At 42.5% G+C, this 14,225-nt stretch overlaps 1 protein-coding gene across 2 annotated transcripts in view; it reads left to right on the plus strand.

Annotated features, from left to right (window-relative positions):
- The window catches only part of SLC9A7 (solute carrier family 9 member A7), a 64,712-nt gene that overhangs the window by 32,325 nt on the left and 18,162 nt on the right, over window positions 1-14,225 (plus strand). For both annotated transcript variants that reach the window (XM_066619551.1, XM_066619552.1), the window contains exons 11-12: window positions 5,280-5,391; window positions 5,907-6,060. In XM_066619551.1, coding sequence (XP_066475648.1) covers window positions 5,280-5,391; window positions 5,907-6,060 — 266 coding nt within the window. The remainder of the gene's footprint in view (window positions 1-5,279; window positions 5,392-5,906; window positions 6,061-14,225) is intronic.

A 14,225-nucleotide genomic window follows, 5' to 3' on the forward strand; every position in this document is an offset into this window, starting at 1 on the left:
TTCTGGGAGAAATGGCCATATGTACTTGCTTTAGTGGCTACTGGCTCTTTCCTGAAGATAAATGTAAAGGACACATTTCTCTCTGTCAAGCTTATTTCTAGCCTCAAAGTCTGAGGGGCAAAAACTAAGTACAAGTGTGGGTGGGGGAAACATTTTGCAGGGGGAAAACTAGTGACTGGGATAAGAATTAAACACCCATATCCTGTTAGCCAATTCTCCTGAGTAAGTGCCCCCACATTTTCCTTATGAAGAAAACATGGTGATAGAAGCCCAATGTTTTCCTTACAACATGTACTTCCACCCTCAGACATAATTGTCGTCTAATCCCTCTTGACACTACATTTCATTACGTCTTTACCTTGTTTTATTGCACACTTGAGGCTTCTACGTTGGCCCCAGTGATTACATTGCAAGAATTGGCTTTTTGAAATTCATCTGACTAATTCTTTTCATAATATAATTGAAATCCTTTAAGTTATACCAATTAATGTTATACATACAGTTAACACACAACATGCTAAATAATGGAGGAAATAGCCACAAATGCTTTCTCTTCCACTTTGTTTTGTCAGTGTCCTTGAAAGAACCATTTTCGGGAACGAAACATAGCTGTAGGCACAACAATGGATGTCTAACTTGGTGAATGCTGGCATTCACATGTCATTGGTCAACAATCCCAGCCAAATTTTGTGAATGTCCAAAGATTCAAAGACGTGCCAATGAATGCAAACAGTAGCCTCAATTAGGTGGTCGACGTTCATTTATGTGTGGACTGACAAGCAAGGACATCAGTAAAAATTGACATTCTTAAAATGTGTCTGGGACATAAGAACAGCCCCACTGGATCAGGCCATAGGCCCATCTAGTCCAGCTTCCTGTATCTCACAGTGGCCCACCAAATGCCCCAGGGAGCACACCAGATAACAAGAGACCTCATCCTGGTGCCCTCCCTTGCATCTGGCATTCTGACATAGCCCATTTCTAAAATCAGGAGGTTGCACATACACATCATGGCTTGTAACCCGTAATGGATTTTTCCTCCAGAAACTTGTCCAATCTCCTTTTAAAGGCGTCCAGGCCAGACGCCATCATCACATCCTGTGGCAAGGAGTTCCACAGACCAACCACACGCTGAGTAAAGAAATATTTTCTTTTGTCTGTCCTAACTCTCCCAACACTCAATTTGAGTGGATGTCCCCTGGTTCTGGTGTTATGTGAGAGTGTAAAGAGCATCTCTCTATCCACTCTGTTCATCCCCTGCATAATTTTGTGTGTCTCAATCATGTCCCCCCTCAGGCGCCTCTTTTCTAGGCTGAAGAGGCCCAAACACTGTAGCCTTTCCTCATAAGGAAGGTGCCCCAGCCCCGTAATCATCTTAGTCGCTCTCTTTTGCACCTTTTCCATTTCCACTATGTCTTTTTTGAGATGCGGCGACCAGAACTGGACACAATACTCCAGGTGTAGCCTTACCATCAATTTGTACAATGGCATTATAATATTGGGATTGTCAACATTTGCATGGAAATGTCAGTATTCACCAGCTTTCAGACATCCATTGTAACTTTTGCATTTCCTGACATAACCAAAAGCAAAAGCACTTTTTCCCGGTCCCTAATCTTCTTACCACATACATTTTTCATGTTAACTATTATGTCACAAAAATTAAATTGCTGGGCAGTCCAATCCTAACCTGCGCTTGTACAGTCAGGACGCATCCAACGTATCCAATGCAGGTTGGAAGGCTGCTGGAAGTCACTTTGGAGTAAAAGAATATTTTTCTCCTTACCCCATGTCAAGACCCAGCATGTACTATGGGACTGCTCAGATCTACACCAGCTATTTAGCTGGTGCAAATCCAAGTAGCCCATGCAGGTCTGGGGGAGGTTAGGATATGGCATGTGCTGCTGCTGCGGATTCCATGCCCTCCCAGGTCTGATCCTCCCACTGTTCCACCCTGCCATAAATGTCTCCTCCCTGTCGCCTGAATGCCCTCCCCCACCCCTATTCTGCCCAGTGCAAACCTACGTTGCTCAGCTAGAGCCGGGACACAGTCTGGTGCTGGCAGGCCAGTGCACGTCCTTGTGCCAGCATGACCTGCTCCCAAATTGGCTCAAATGTGCTTTATCGCCAGGGCCGTAGCTGGGGGGCCAGGAGGGGTTTTGCCCCCCCTGAGCCAGCAGTTTGCCCTCCCTAGAATTTTTTCCAACCCTGTCCTCTTTCTGTCTAGTCTGGTGTCAGTTGGGGATGATTTGAAGCCCTTTCTGCAACTTTTTTCGTGCACAGGAGGAAAGAGGGCTTGGTGCTTCTGGCAGGGATGGAAGAGAGAGAGAGTGCATGTGTGTAGATTGGGTAGAACAGGGTCCTGGAGGGCTCCTTGGAAGTTATGACCTCTGGTCACCCTGCCCTCATATAGAGCACATGGAGAGCAGGACTGGTCAAGAGAAGCTACAAGGAAGGCAGGGAGAGATTTCTACTTGTACTGGCAGGGGGTTGGGTGGGAAGGGTGCTATTTCTTCTACTGTGGAACGTGCTAATTACTACAAGGTATTGCTGTGGAGGTGCAAGGAGAAACGTTTCTGTTTGGACACTTTATGGTGGGGTTTTTGCCTTTCATATATATATTTTTAAAATTAATGGCTGCTGCTTGGGTACTGGGGAGACCCTTTTTCTGATGGAGAAAGCATGGAAAGCATTTGAGCTAAAGAGAACCAAGAACTTAAGAGTGGGAAAGGTTTTAAGCAGGGGTGAATCCCAATGAGGCCATGGGTGCATACCCCTCCAACTGTCCTGTCAGCAGGGAAGGGCACCCACTGGAGAGCAAAATCGGGTGTCAGGGAAACACCCACTGGGTGGGTACCAAGGAAATTGGAACGGGAGCCCAGGTCTGTCCACCAAGCCTCTGTGGCTATAAACTCAATCTGGAGCCCAGGTCTACCCAAGCCCCAGAAGGAGGACATGATTGAGACCTACAAAATTTGCAAGGCATGGATGGAGTGGATAGCGAGAGATACTCTTTTCCCTGTCACATAACACCAGAACCAGGGGACATCCACTAAAACTGAGTGTTGAGAGACTTAGGGCAGATAAAAGAAAATATTTATTTACTCAGTGTGTAATTAGTTTGTGAAACTCTGTGCTGTAGGAAGTGGTGATGGCATCTTACCTAGATGCCTTTAAGAGGGGATTGGACAAATTTCTGGAGGAAAAGTCCATCATGGGTTATGAGTCATGATAGGTATGTGCAAGCTCCTGATTTTGAAGTAGACTACCTCAGAATGCCAGATGCAGGGGAGGGCACCAGGATGCAGGTTTTGTCTTGCTGTCTTTTGTGCTCCTTGAAGTATTTGATGGGCCACTGTGAGATACAGGAAGCTGGACTGGATGGGCCTGTGGCCTGATCTGCGTATGTTCTTGTGTAGGCTATAAGCTCAATTGGGAGCCCAGGTCTACCTAAGCAGGTAGACCTGGACTCCAAGTCCAAGTGGGAACCCTGCTCTACCTGCCCAGCAAATAACCACAGAGGCTATAAGCTCAATTGGGAACCCAGCTATACCCAGCAGGTAGACCTGGGCTCCAAGTCCAAGTGGGAGCCCAGGTCTGCCCACCCAGCAAATGTCCACAGAGGCGATAAGCACAAGTGGGACCACAAGTCTACACAGCAGGTAGACCTGGGTTCAAAGTCCAGGCAGGAGCCCAGGTTTACCCACCAAGCAAATAGCCACAGAGGCTATAAGTTCAGTCAGGAGTCCAGGTCTACTTGGCTGGTAGACCTGGTCTCCAAGTCCAGGCAGGAGCCCAGATCTACCCACCTGGTTGACCTGGGCTCTGAAGGTAGTGCTCATGGTCTCCCTCTGATACAGACACTGAATCCACCCCTGATTCTAAGGAGATTTAACTTTCAGAAAGATAGAAGAATTTAGCTATACTAGGTAGATTCAATAATTCAAGTCTTCTCTACTTTGCTTTTTAAAAGTAATGAATATTATAAAATAAAAACTAGTGTTCCAATGGGGTTACTGTATTTGACTTACATATCTTTCCTCTTGCTTTTATGTAAACAAATTTTATTTTGGTATGTATCAATGCATCAGCAATGTGTCATTGGCTAATGAGAGGCTTTCAATACAAGCAAATACTACCTGCATTGCAGTGATATGTTTTACTTTTGTAGGGATGCAAGCCTGTGTATTGTGCTGGTGTGTAAAATGAAAGGATGTGTTGCATGTTATTTCTGTGTAGACAAATACATTTTACATTGCATGCAGAGATGCATTTATTCTATGCAAATTATTGTTACATTGCTTTACAGATAATGAATGTGTCTTTCAATACCCCCCTCCCAAATATTTTCTGTTCATGAAATTTGGGGGAGTTACGAGTCTTTGATGTTTTTGTTACATCAAAGACTTTGATGTTTTTGTTACATCAGATGTTACGAGTCTTTGAGTTATGAGTCTTTGATGAAGGGATGTACTGATCCCTTCATTTTGCACACCAGTATAGATACCCAACATAATTGCCCCCCCAAAAAAATAGTTGCTCCCCCACCTCTAGAATCCTGGCTACAGGCCTGTTTATGGCACGTTTGCAATACTTAGGAGCTGGTGCAGTGGGCCTGCGCTGGTGCAAATCAAGGGTAGAATAGTGCTGTCTGCTGAGTTTGTGTTTGAACACTCACTGAAATACAGGAATCAGACACCAGTGGATTGTTAATGTGGTCAGGTCAACTGAGCATAATTTTGTAGGTGCTTCAGACAGAGATCAGGAGAAGCAAGTTGCCTTCACAGATGTTTTCTACCTTTTGGCTCACAGAGCAACAGCTCTTTTCAGCTTCTTCTAGAATAGAGATGCAGGCTTTGCCTGTTGAAATCTGCCTGTCAAGTACACTGATGGAGGTACAAAAGCCCTTCTAGGAAAGTGTCAGTGCTAGAAGGATATGTGTACCAAGTAGAGCATTAAATTGGAAGGTACAGTATAAACATGTGTTGACTTCGGTCCTTTTCAGACTTGATACAAATTGTTGTCACTGCACTTAACATGTACAACCAAAATCTTGCCCCCACTCTGATGTGCTTCTAGTCTAAATCTTGAGTGCAGCATTTGTCACTGCAGGTGTACCTACTCATACTCATGGCTGGCAAGAGGCTGGGTTTAGAATTGCATCTGTGCTAGGGTGGTTTTTGCGATGCCTTCCTATGGGTGCTGTATCCTACATGATTGTAGGATGTCTGAAAAAGGTTCTGGATGCTGCTGGATCCTTAACCACAAGATGTGGTTAGATAGCCATCTTCCTGGGACGAGCTGCACACATCTATCCACTCTCTTTCTTCTTGAATTTGGGCAGAAGGCACAAGATCAGTTGGAATTTTCAGCACATGATGATGTTTTCAGGTAAAACAATAAGAGTTGGTCATCTGTTTTGTTCAAGTCAGTTTTGTCGCAGTCTAGAACTTTTTAATTTTGGATTTCTGGAGTTTTTATGCTCATGAGATCTGTGGATGTGCCCTCTTTATTGATTGTTGGTGATTCTTAGTTCTGTTTTCTTCCTGACTTTTAATGAGGTATTTTTGAAGTTGTTTTTTAGGAGATAGTAATTATATTATTTTTATGTGATTTTTATATTTGTAAGATGCCTTGAATGTCCTTCAGGGAGATTAAAGTAGGGTATACATTTGTAAATAAAGAAATGAAAGTGTCTTATCTGCATGAAAGGAAAAAAATAAAGCAGGCTTTGAAACTATGTCCAGACTTGGTACTAAGTTTGCATGTGTCTGAGGGGCAAATCAGCTGAAACTCTGGCTCATTAACTGGTGTATTCTAGCACCTTAGTTCGACATTGAGGGGAGGTGCTGTACAAAATATTTCTTCTGTCCTGACAGTTGTACTCCTGGTTGTTTTATACACAGGTCTTAGAGGAGCCATGGCATTTGCACTAGCCATACGAGACACTGCGACTTACTCTCATCAGATGATGTTCTCCACAACCCTCCTTATTGTCTTCTTTACTGTTTGGATTATTGGTGGAGGCACGACGCCTATGCTATCGTGGCTAAATATAAGGTACCCATCTTGAATATAAAAAACAAAACCTTTCTATTCATTGAGGTGTTAAACATATAGCACCAGGTAGTTTGAGATTCGATGTATGTTTGGGGTAATCCAGTGGTTCCCAAACTTACCTAGGTCACAACAGCTGGGTACTGCCATCTTGGATCTTGTGAAATCTTGTGAGATCCAAGGTGGCAGTGCCCAAACGTCGTGAGATTTTTGTGAGATCCAAGATGGTGACACCCAGAAGAACAGGTAGAGGGGCCAGCAGGGACATCCAGCAGTGCCCTTGTGAGTGTGCTGCAATGCCTTAAGGCATAGTAATGCACACTTTGGAACCCTGGAACAGCCAACCAAAATCAAGACCATCCTGAGTAGACAGGCCTCTGTTTGTGCTTTATGTTCCCCTACTTAAGTACAGGTTAAGTTCCGGGAAAACTCTGCTTAAGTGCAGGTAAGACACTTATGTTGACACATAAAGTCAAAGCATCCAGTTCTTGCCAACCCAGAACTATCAAGCCTGTGCAAAAGCACCACCAAAGCACACTGTGCTTGCATGAAAGCACTAATGTAGCTGTCCATAACTTGATCATCTGTAACTTGAGGAGCTAGTGTAATTCCAAATTTCTGCAAGTTGGGAACCTTCAGTATTTAGCAGCAGGTGGCTTTGAGGTTCTATGTGTCTGTGTGATGGTAAGCACCCAGAGTCAAGCTGGCTCCCACAAGGCTGTTACACTTAACTAGAGAATCCTCTAATCACCTTCCCACTGAAACAAAGAAACCTATTGACTACCATGAGGTGCTCTTGCACTGAGCAGAGAAAAAGCCTTTATCTATGCTGGTTTTGTGGGTTTGTGTTTAACAATACATGCATTTGAATTCTGTTGTACTAAAATGTCTTCCCTTAAGGTAATGCTTTCTTGCAGGAATGTTGTATCCTTTGAGAATTCAAAGCAACATATTTTATGTTACCATATCATATAATAATAATATTTTATACTGGGTAGTAAATGTAGTATTTTCCCCAAGATCCATGAAGTGTTGGTGCCAAATTGCTGGAATTTCTGGGGCAAAACCTCACTCTGTGTGGACCTTTCCATGATGCCCTGTCCATCTCCTAATGATGCATCGAGCCATATTGCTGCCAGTAATATTGAAGATTCAGGTGTTAGTGTGGACAAATGGGTCTTCTCATGGGCATGGACCCTCTGCTAGTGCCTGACTTGGTCAACTCCCTGGTTTGCACCTGTTGCCCTCTCAGGAACTTTTTTAGTTCGTTTTTATTTTATTGTATTGTTTAGGACATTTGTACTTTCCTGCTGTATGTCCTAAGTGGGAGATGTCAGTAGTCAGGCTTTGGCAAAATAATGAACTGCACTTTCTGGTGAACATTTAAAATAACCCAAAGACTATGTCTTATGCAATGTCCCTTTTATATGCTTCTGTTAACTTCAATAGAGGTAACAAAAGTCCATTCATGAGAGAAAGGATCAGGTTTTGTATCCTCCTAAATGTGTTTTCATAACAAACATGATGTTGTATTTTTTGTTTTAGAATTGTTCCATTTTTCTATAGTCTTGCAGGTGTATCTATAACCAAATATGTTTTTGAAGATTAGTGTTCCTTTTCTTGCCTTGCTGTTACCAAAAAGGCTGTTTTGTTTAGGGGAATTAGTTATATTAGCCTTTTGGAAACTTTCGGGACCATAGGCTGGATACAAGACAGCGTAGAGCAAAAATCCCTTGTTTAGCTTAATGAGGAGATTGGGAGAAATATAACTTTCAATCAAAGGATTATATTTTTATTGCAAAAATACACAAAGGTAAAACATAATACACATAGAGAATCAATAAGTATAGATTTCTAGTACTGGTCTGGTGTACCTAACTAGTGGTGGATGCGTGTGCTATGTATTTTGGGTGCATCCGAAAAAGAATCAGAAATGGACAGGAAGTAGGGAGGTATTATAGGGGTTCCTTAATCTGCTAAACCCAGTTGCTGACTAAAGATGGGGGAACAGGGAGGAATAGGTAGGGAAGAAGGGGGGGAGTTTAGACGCAACAATATATTTACCTGTCCGGGGGGGGGGGGGAGTTGGAGGAAGAGTCTGGCCACTCCGGCCGGTGGGCAGTCAGAGAGAGAGCATGTGCTCTGAGTTCTCTCTTAAGAGTTGTCTTTGACCTGGAAGTCAATTCAAACTGACCGGAAGTATCCCAGAGCTGTAGGCATGCTCAGTAACACTTGAAGTATGTAAAGAAAAGGTGGAAGGGTCCAGAACTCTGTTATCAGCAAAGCTTGGCTCTGGGGGAGGGAGGCAATTTGCATAAGGTGCTTAAGAGTGTTAAAGCTACAACAAAAGAACAATAGACTTCCTCCTCCATAGGTGCATGCTTGTTTTGCATAATCAGGAGACACAGTGATTAGGTTCTACATTGACCTGCAAGGAATTGGGGGTTGTGTAATTCATGTGCTTGTAGCTTGGCCATGGCCCCTTAGAAACATGTGCTGGGGGAGGAGTGGCCTGCTTGCTTGGTCTGTATAGTCCAAAATACATAACTAGATATAAAAACACAACTTGGAAGGGAAAAAGGGGATTTTCACGTAACAGGATTCCCCGCCTTGGGGCCGAGATCACGTGAGTGGTCTCATGGCCCCACACCAAATCAAACTAAGTAAAACACATTGAGACAAGATTATTGCAAAAAAAAACAACATCAATAATAAAAATATCTTGTGAACATAATAAAATCTCTTGTACTTGAGAAATCATGTATGCCTACAAACACAGCTCATTAGTATGGTGCCTTGTGTATGGGGCGGTACAGAGCAGCTTGTCACCAGCATCAGGGTGGCGAAGTTGTGGTCTTCCTCAAAGGGGTGTCGTCTGGCACAGCTGGAACTCAAGAAGGTTGTGGATCCCGTTGCATACCTTGGACCTATTCATCTGGAGCAATCGCCATGGCGTGCAGTCACCTTGTTGCCTTGCTGTCTCGCTGAGAGAGAGTCCACAGGCTGAGTGAAAAGTCAGATTGTTCTGACAGCCATGCTGCTTCCAAGAGAGGTACAGTCCAACAGAGCACGGGTCCAGCTTGTCTTGCAGTCCACGCCAGAGTTTCCAGGGATGCGAGGTTGCTCAACTTGTGTCCACTGATGGATGCTTGAGGTGTCTTTTTTTATTTCTTTCCTCGCCTAGCTAATAAACATCAAGTACACCAGATAATGCTGAGCATTCATGATTTCTGAGGGTACCAAGAGTGAAACACATTAAAAAAAAACAACTTTAAGAAAAACCATAACTCTGTCTTGCTTGGAGATCTGTTGGTTTTAGCTATAGAGTTCATAGAGAAATGTTTCTTGATGCAAAAACTTCTTCTTCTGCTCACTGCATCTCAGGTTGCCTTGCTTGGAACAGAATACATGAGGTAGACTTGTTGGGATCACATTTACATGAATACAGGTTACATGCATAAGGTGTATAGAAATTGTGAAGAAAGAGAGAGAGAAGAGAAAAAAAAACTGATTTTGAAATTTATAGTCACCCAATTTGTGCTGCGAACCAGATTAGCATTGGATAGCCAATTTCTCTATAAACTGGACTTAACTGAGAATCAGAAGGGCTGATAAACATTCTGAGTCTCACACTGTCCATCAGTTAAAGTATCTGTTGTGGGTGACATACAACAGGCAAAGTGAGGTATTATTTGTAAATAAACGACATAAATTGTCCTGAGAATACTTGTACTATAAAAGGAAATCACTTCATATAGGCTCATTGCTCAGCTCCTGTGAAGGAATTTGAGATTCAAGTAAATTTTTGTTCTTTGGAGGACATTTGTCCTTTGGAGGACATGTCCTCGTTCCTTTTCCTTTGTCCTTACTTGCTGTTGAAGCAAAAAAGGGTTAAAACTAAAAGATAGCCTTTGCTAAATTAGGCATTAGAGGTTTTGCTTTGTTTGCTTCTTGCATTAAGTTGCTGAAACAAAAAAATTAAAAACACAAAAGATTGCTACTCATTTGCACTCTGTGCATGCCCTGAGGCACCAAGATTAGGAGGGTTCCTCCTGCTTTCCTTTTGATTAGGAACAATGCATTGACTTACATAAGATCTAGAAAGTTTCAAGGAAACATAAAGTTATTAGTAAAACATTTGTTGCTGGCACAGTGGCAGGGAGTTCCAACGGCCACTATAATCTAAACTTTTAGCATCAAAGAAGAAAAAAAAATATTAATAGGTTTTAAAATGCATTTTACACACACATGGTTCAGTCTTTGTTCCAAAGATAATGTCTTCTTTGGAGTGGAAATCTTCCACTCCCTACTGTTCTTTTATCCCTAATTCTAGGTTTGAAAGTTATTTCTTCTTGGCTGATGGAAGAGATGACTGAAGACTGCTCTCTTCCTGCTTTAGCAGCCATATGTCCATATGGACTTCTGCCTACTGGAGCTTTCCTATTATACTTCTGCCTGTTCAAAACATCAGAAAAATCTTGTCCTAAAAGAAATGATGTAGGTGTGTCTGAATGTACAGCCACAACACGTGTACCTTTCCATCCTTTAAATTCTAAATGCACCTTTGCTTTAGGTACAAAAATCTCTGGACTTTCATAAGGCTTTACCTTATATGTTTCTCCAGGTAAAATCTGACATTCTTTCACTAAGTTTCTATGAATTGAGGTCAGTCTGGCTCCAGAATCTATGTGTCCCCGTATCTTTTTCCCATTAATAGTCAAAAAAACTTGATTTTTGCTAGGAGGGGGCTTGGAAGTGCAAGCACTGAAGAACATCATGGGGAAAACTGGTTCTGAGGCAGATGGCTCTACCTGTTGGACAGCTGCCACAGGCTCAGGAGCTCTGGGACTGTATTTTGTGGCTAAATCCCTTAACTCTCCCAGAGTAGCTCTGTCCCATAACTCTTTTGGAACTTTCCTCTCTGCCAGGTCTTTCCTGAGGTAAGCTTTAAGCTCTTCTCGTTCTTTGTTCCTTTCAGGGGAGTTATTTCTTTCTCTGCTCTGATTCTGACTGTAAAATGGATTGAAATCCTGGTTCCCATTGCTCTCCCAATTTTGATTATCATTTTCATATGGAGAGTGAGAGCCATAATTAGAGTAAGTTACTGCCTGGATTGGTTCTTCTTGGATAAAGGGATTAACTGAGCACTGTGTCTCTCCTTCCCATTGAGGGTTAAATGGAGACTTTTGCTCTGATTCAAAAATTTCTTCTGTCTCTCTTTCCCATTGAGGGTTAAATGGAGACTCTGGCTCTGATTCAAAGGTTTCTTCCCCTTGGATAAAGGGATTAACTGGGTACTGTGTCTCTCCTTCCCATTGAGGGTTAAATGGAGACTCAGCCCTTGGATCAGAGGGCCAAATTTGCTCTGATTTGAAAATTTCTTCATTCCCATAGACTGAGGCTATTGCAGCTTTGTGTGAGTTTAGAGCCTCTTTTAATTGCTGTATTTCCTTCTGGCAACTCACGTGGCTTACAGACTGTTTGTTTTGTTGGGCCTGGGTCATGAGTTTTAACACTAAGTTTCTGGTTTGTTCAAGATCCTCCTCTAGCTTTCTATTGTCTCGTTCATATTTTTCTATTGACTTTTTCCTTTCTATGGTGTAAATGGCAAGTTTGTTTGTGTAATGTTGTAACTGCCTGTTCAGATCAGTTATCCTAGCCTCTTTCTCTGCTATCTTCTCTAACTGAATCTCTTGATCTCTTTTAAACTCTGCTATCTGGGCATCTTTTATTTCTATGCTTTTCTGGAAGGTCAAAATACCATTCCACAAAGCATGAGCAAAAACTGCATCCTTCTTAGCCCCTCTTGGTCTGTATTTCTTTTTGAATTCTTCACAAAGATCAACTATTTTTCCACAAATATCATTGCTTTCAAAGCAGCCCAATTTCCATGGATTCTGTCCTTTTTTTCCTAACCATTTCTCTATACAATTAACTCCTGAACTTGTGTACAAGTTCTGGGTTTCTTTAGATTCTGCTTCATTCATTTTCATGGTTTTGTTTTTCCCTCTCATATATTGTGCTTGCTAATTGCTTCAGTTAAAAGCACACTGGGAAGGAATTTTTATTGAGGCTTGCTTACTCATAAGGAGCAAACAGCTGACTCCTTTTAGCAGGATCAAGAGCAAAATTTTCCTGGTCTGCATTCAGGTAGTCCACCCAACTCCAAAAATCACAAATCTGTGAGTCTAGCGTTTCTCAAGTCTATGTTCCTACTCCCTATGCTTTTTCCTTTAACATTCAGCAAGGTTTTTCCTAGCATCTCCAAAAGGATCTTTGCAGAACTACTGTCTGATCCTGTGTTAGCTCTGTCACACTGGCATCACCAACACATGCCTGCCCAGCTTTCTCCACCAATAATAATGTTACCAAAAAGGCTGTTTTGTTTAGGGGAATTAGTTATATTAGCCTTTTGGAAACTTTCGGGACCATAGGCTGGATACAAGACAGCGTAGAGCAAAAATCCCTTGTTTAGCTTAATGAGGAGATTGGGAGAAATATAACTTTCAATCAAAGGATTATATTTTTATTGCAAAAATACACAAAGGTAAAACATAATACACATAGAGAATCAATAAGTATAGATTTCTAGTACTGGTCTGGTGTACCTAACTAGTGGTGGATGCGTGTGCTATGTATTTTGGGTGCATCCGAAAAAGAATCAGAAATGGACAGGAAGTAGGGAGGTATTATAGGGGTTCCTTAATCTGCTAAACCCAGTTGCTGACTAAAGATGGGGGAACAGGGAGGAATAGGTAGGGAAGAAGGGGGGGAGTTTAGACGCAACAATATATTTACCTGTCCGGGGGGGGGGGGAGTTGGAGGAAGAGTCTGGCCACTCCGGCCGGTGGGCAGTCAGAGAGAGAGCATGTGCTCTGAGTTCTCTCTTAAGAGTTGTCTTTGACCTGGAAGTCAATTCAAACTGACCGGAAGTATCCCAGAGCTGTAGGCATGCTCAGTAACACTTGAAGTATGTAAAGAAAAGGTGGAAGGGTCCAGAACTCTGTTATCAGCAAAGCTTGGCTCTGGGGGAGGGAGGCAATTTGCATAAGGTGCTTAAGAGTGTTAAAGCTACAACAAAAGAACAATAGACTTCCTCCTCCATAGGTGCATGCTTGTTTTGCATAATCAGGAGACACAGTGATTAGGTTCTACATTGACCTGCAAGGAATTGGGGGTTGTGTAATTCATGTGCTTGTAGCTTGGCCATGGCCCCTTAGAAACATGTGCTGGGGGAGGAGTGGCCTGCTTGCTTGGTCTGTATAGTCCAAAATACATAACTAGATATAAAAACACAACTTGGAAGGGAAAAAGGGGATTTTCACGTAACATTGCCCCACCCCACCATGTTTTCAAACCACACTACAGGCTGTTTGCTGGCCTTTTAAACAACACCATTGTTAGCATGGTATATAGTGATGTTCAGGTGGCTTTCTCTTGTTTTAAGTTTTGAACGGCATGCATGATAATGTTGTCAAACATCCTTGGAGTGTCTCACAGGACCTGTTCATTTCCAGCCATACATATGAAATGCAAAGTTGATTGCTGTTTATTTGCTAGCAAAGGCCGAGTCTGCTCACCTAAGACAGCAGCACCCAAAATAGATCAGACAGTTACTTATATAATTTAAGTACACACAGAGTTGGCATACGGGGGAAACCCAGGCCCAAGACAAACAAGGAGTAGTCCAATTATTGAGGGGCTTTCCAAGTCAGGGGCTTTTTACAATTTTCTCTGACCTTAGAGTTTCTTCATGCACCAGATACACCCGTGACCCTGAATGAACACACACAAGGTTCTTTGGATTTTTGGAGAGGCAATCAACAGGCGACAGGAGAATTCAAAGGACTTCTTAACATTTACTCGTTTGCAAACGGGACCTCCACACATGTAGAGGACCCAGAAGGATTACAATGATGTGGATTTTATAGGGTCTTTCAGATAGGGGAGGGGGACAGGAGGACACAAAGAGAGAAAAAATATCTAGGGGAAAATAACATACAGGCAGACACCCAAAACAACATTCGGCATGTTATCAGTACAGGATGTTGATCTGAGGATGGCAATTCAATACACATCGGCAGTTTGTTTACGGAGATATCCGTTAGAGGGGGTTTGGTACTCTGACTCATCCCTTTTACCCTAACCTTTTTATCCTCATTTGTTGA

Source organism: Tiliqua scincoides, chromosome 3, assembly GCF_035046505.1.
Source record: "Tiliqua scincoides isolate rTilSci1 chromosome 3, rTilSci1.hap2, whole genome shotgun sequence".
NCBI lineage: Eukaryota > Metazoa > Chordata > Lepidosauria > Squamata > Scincidae > Tiliqua > Tiliqua scincoides.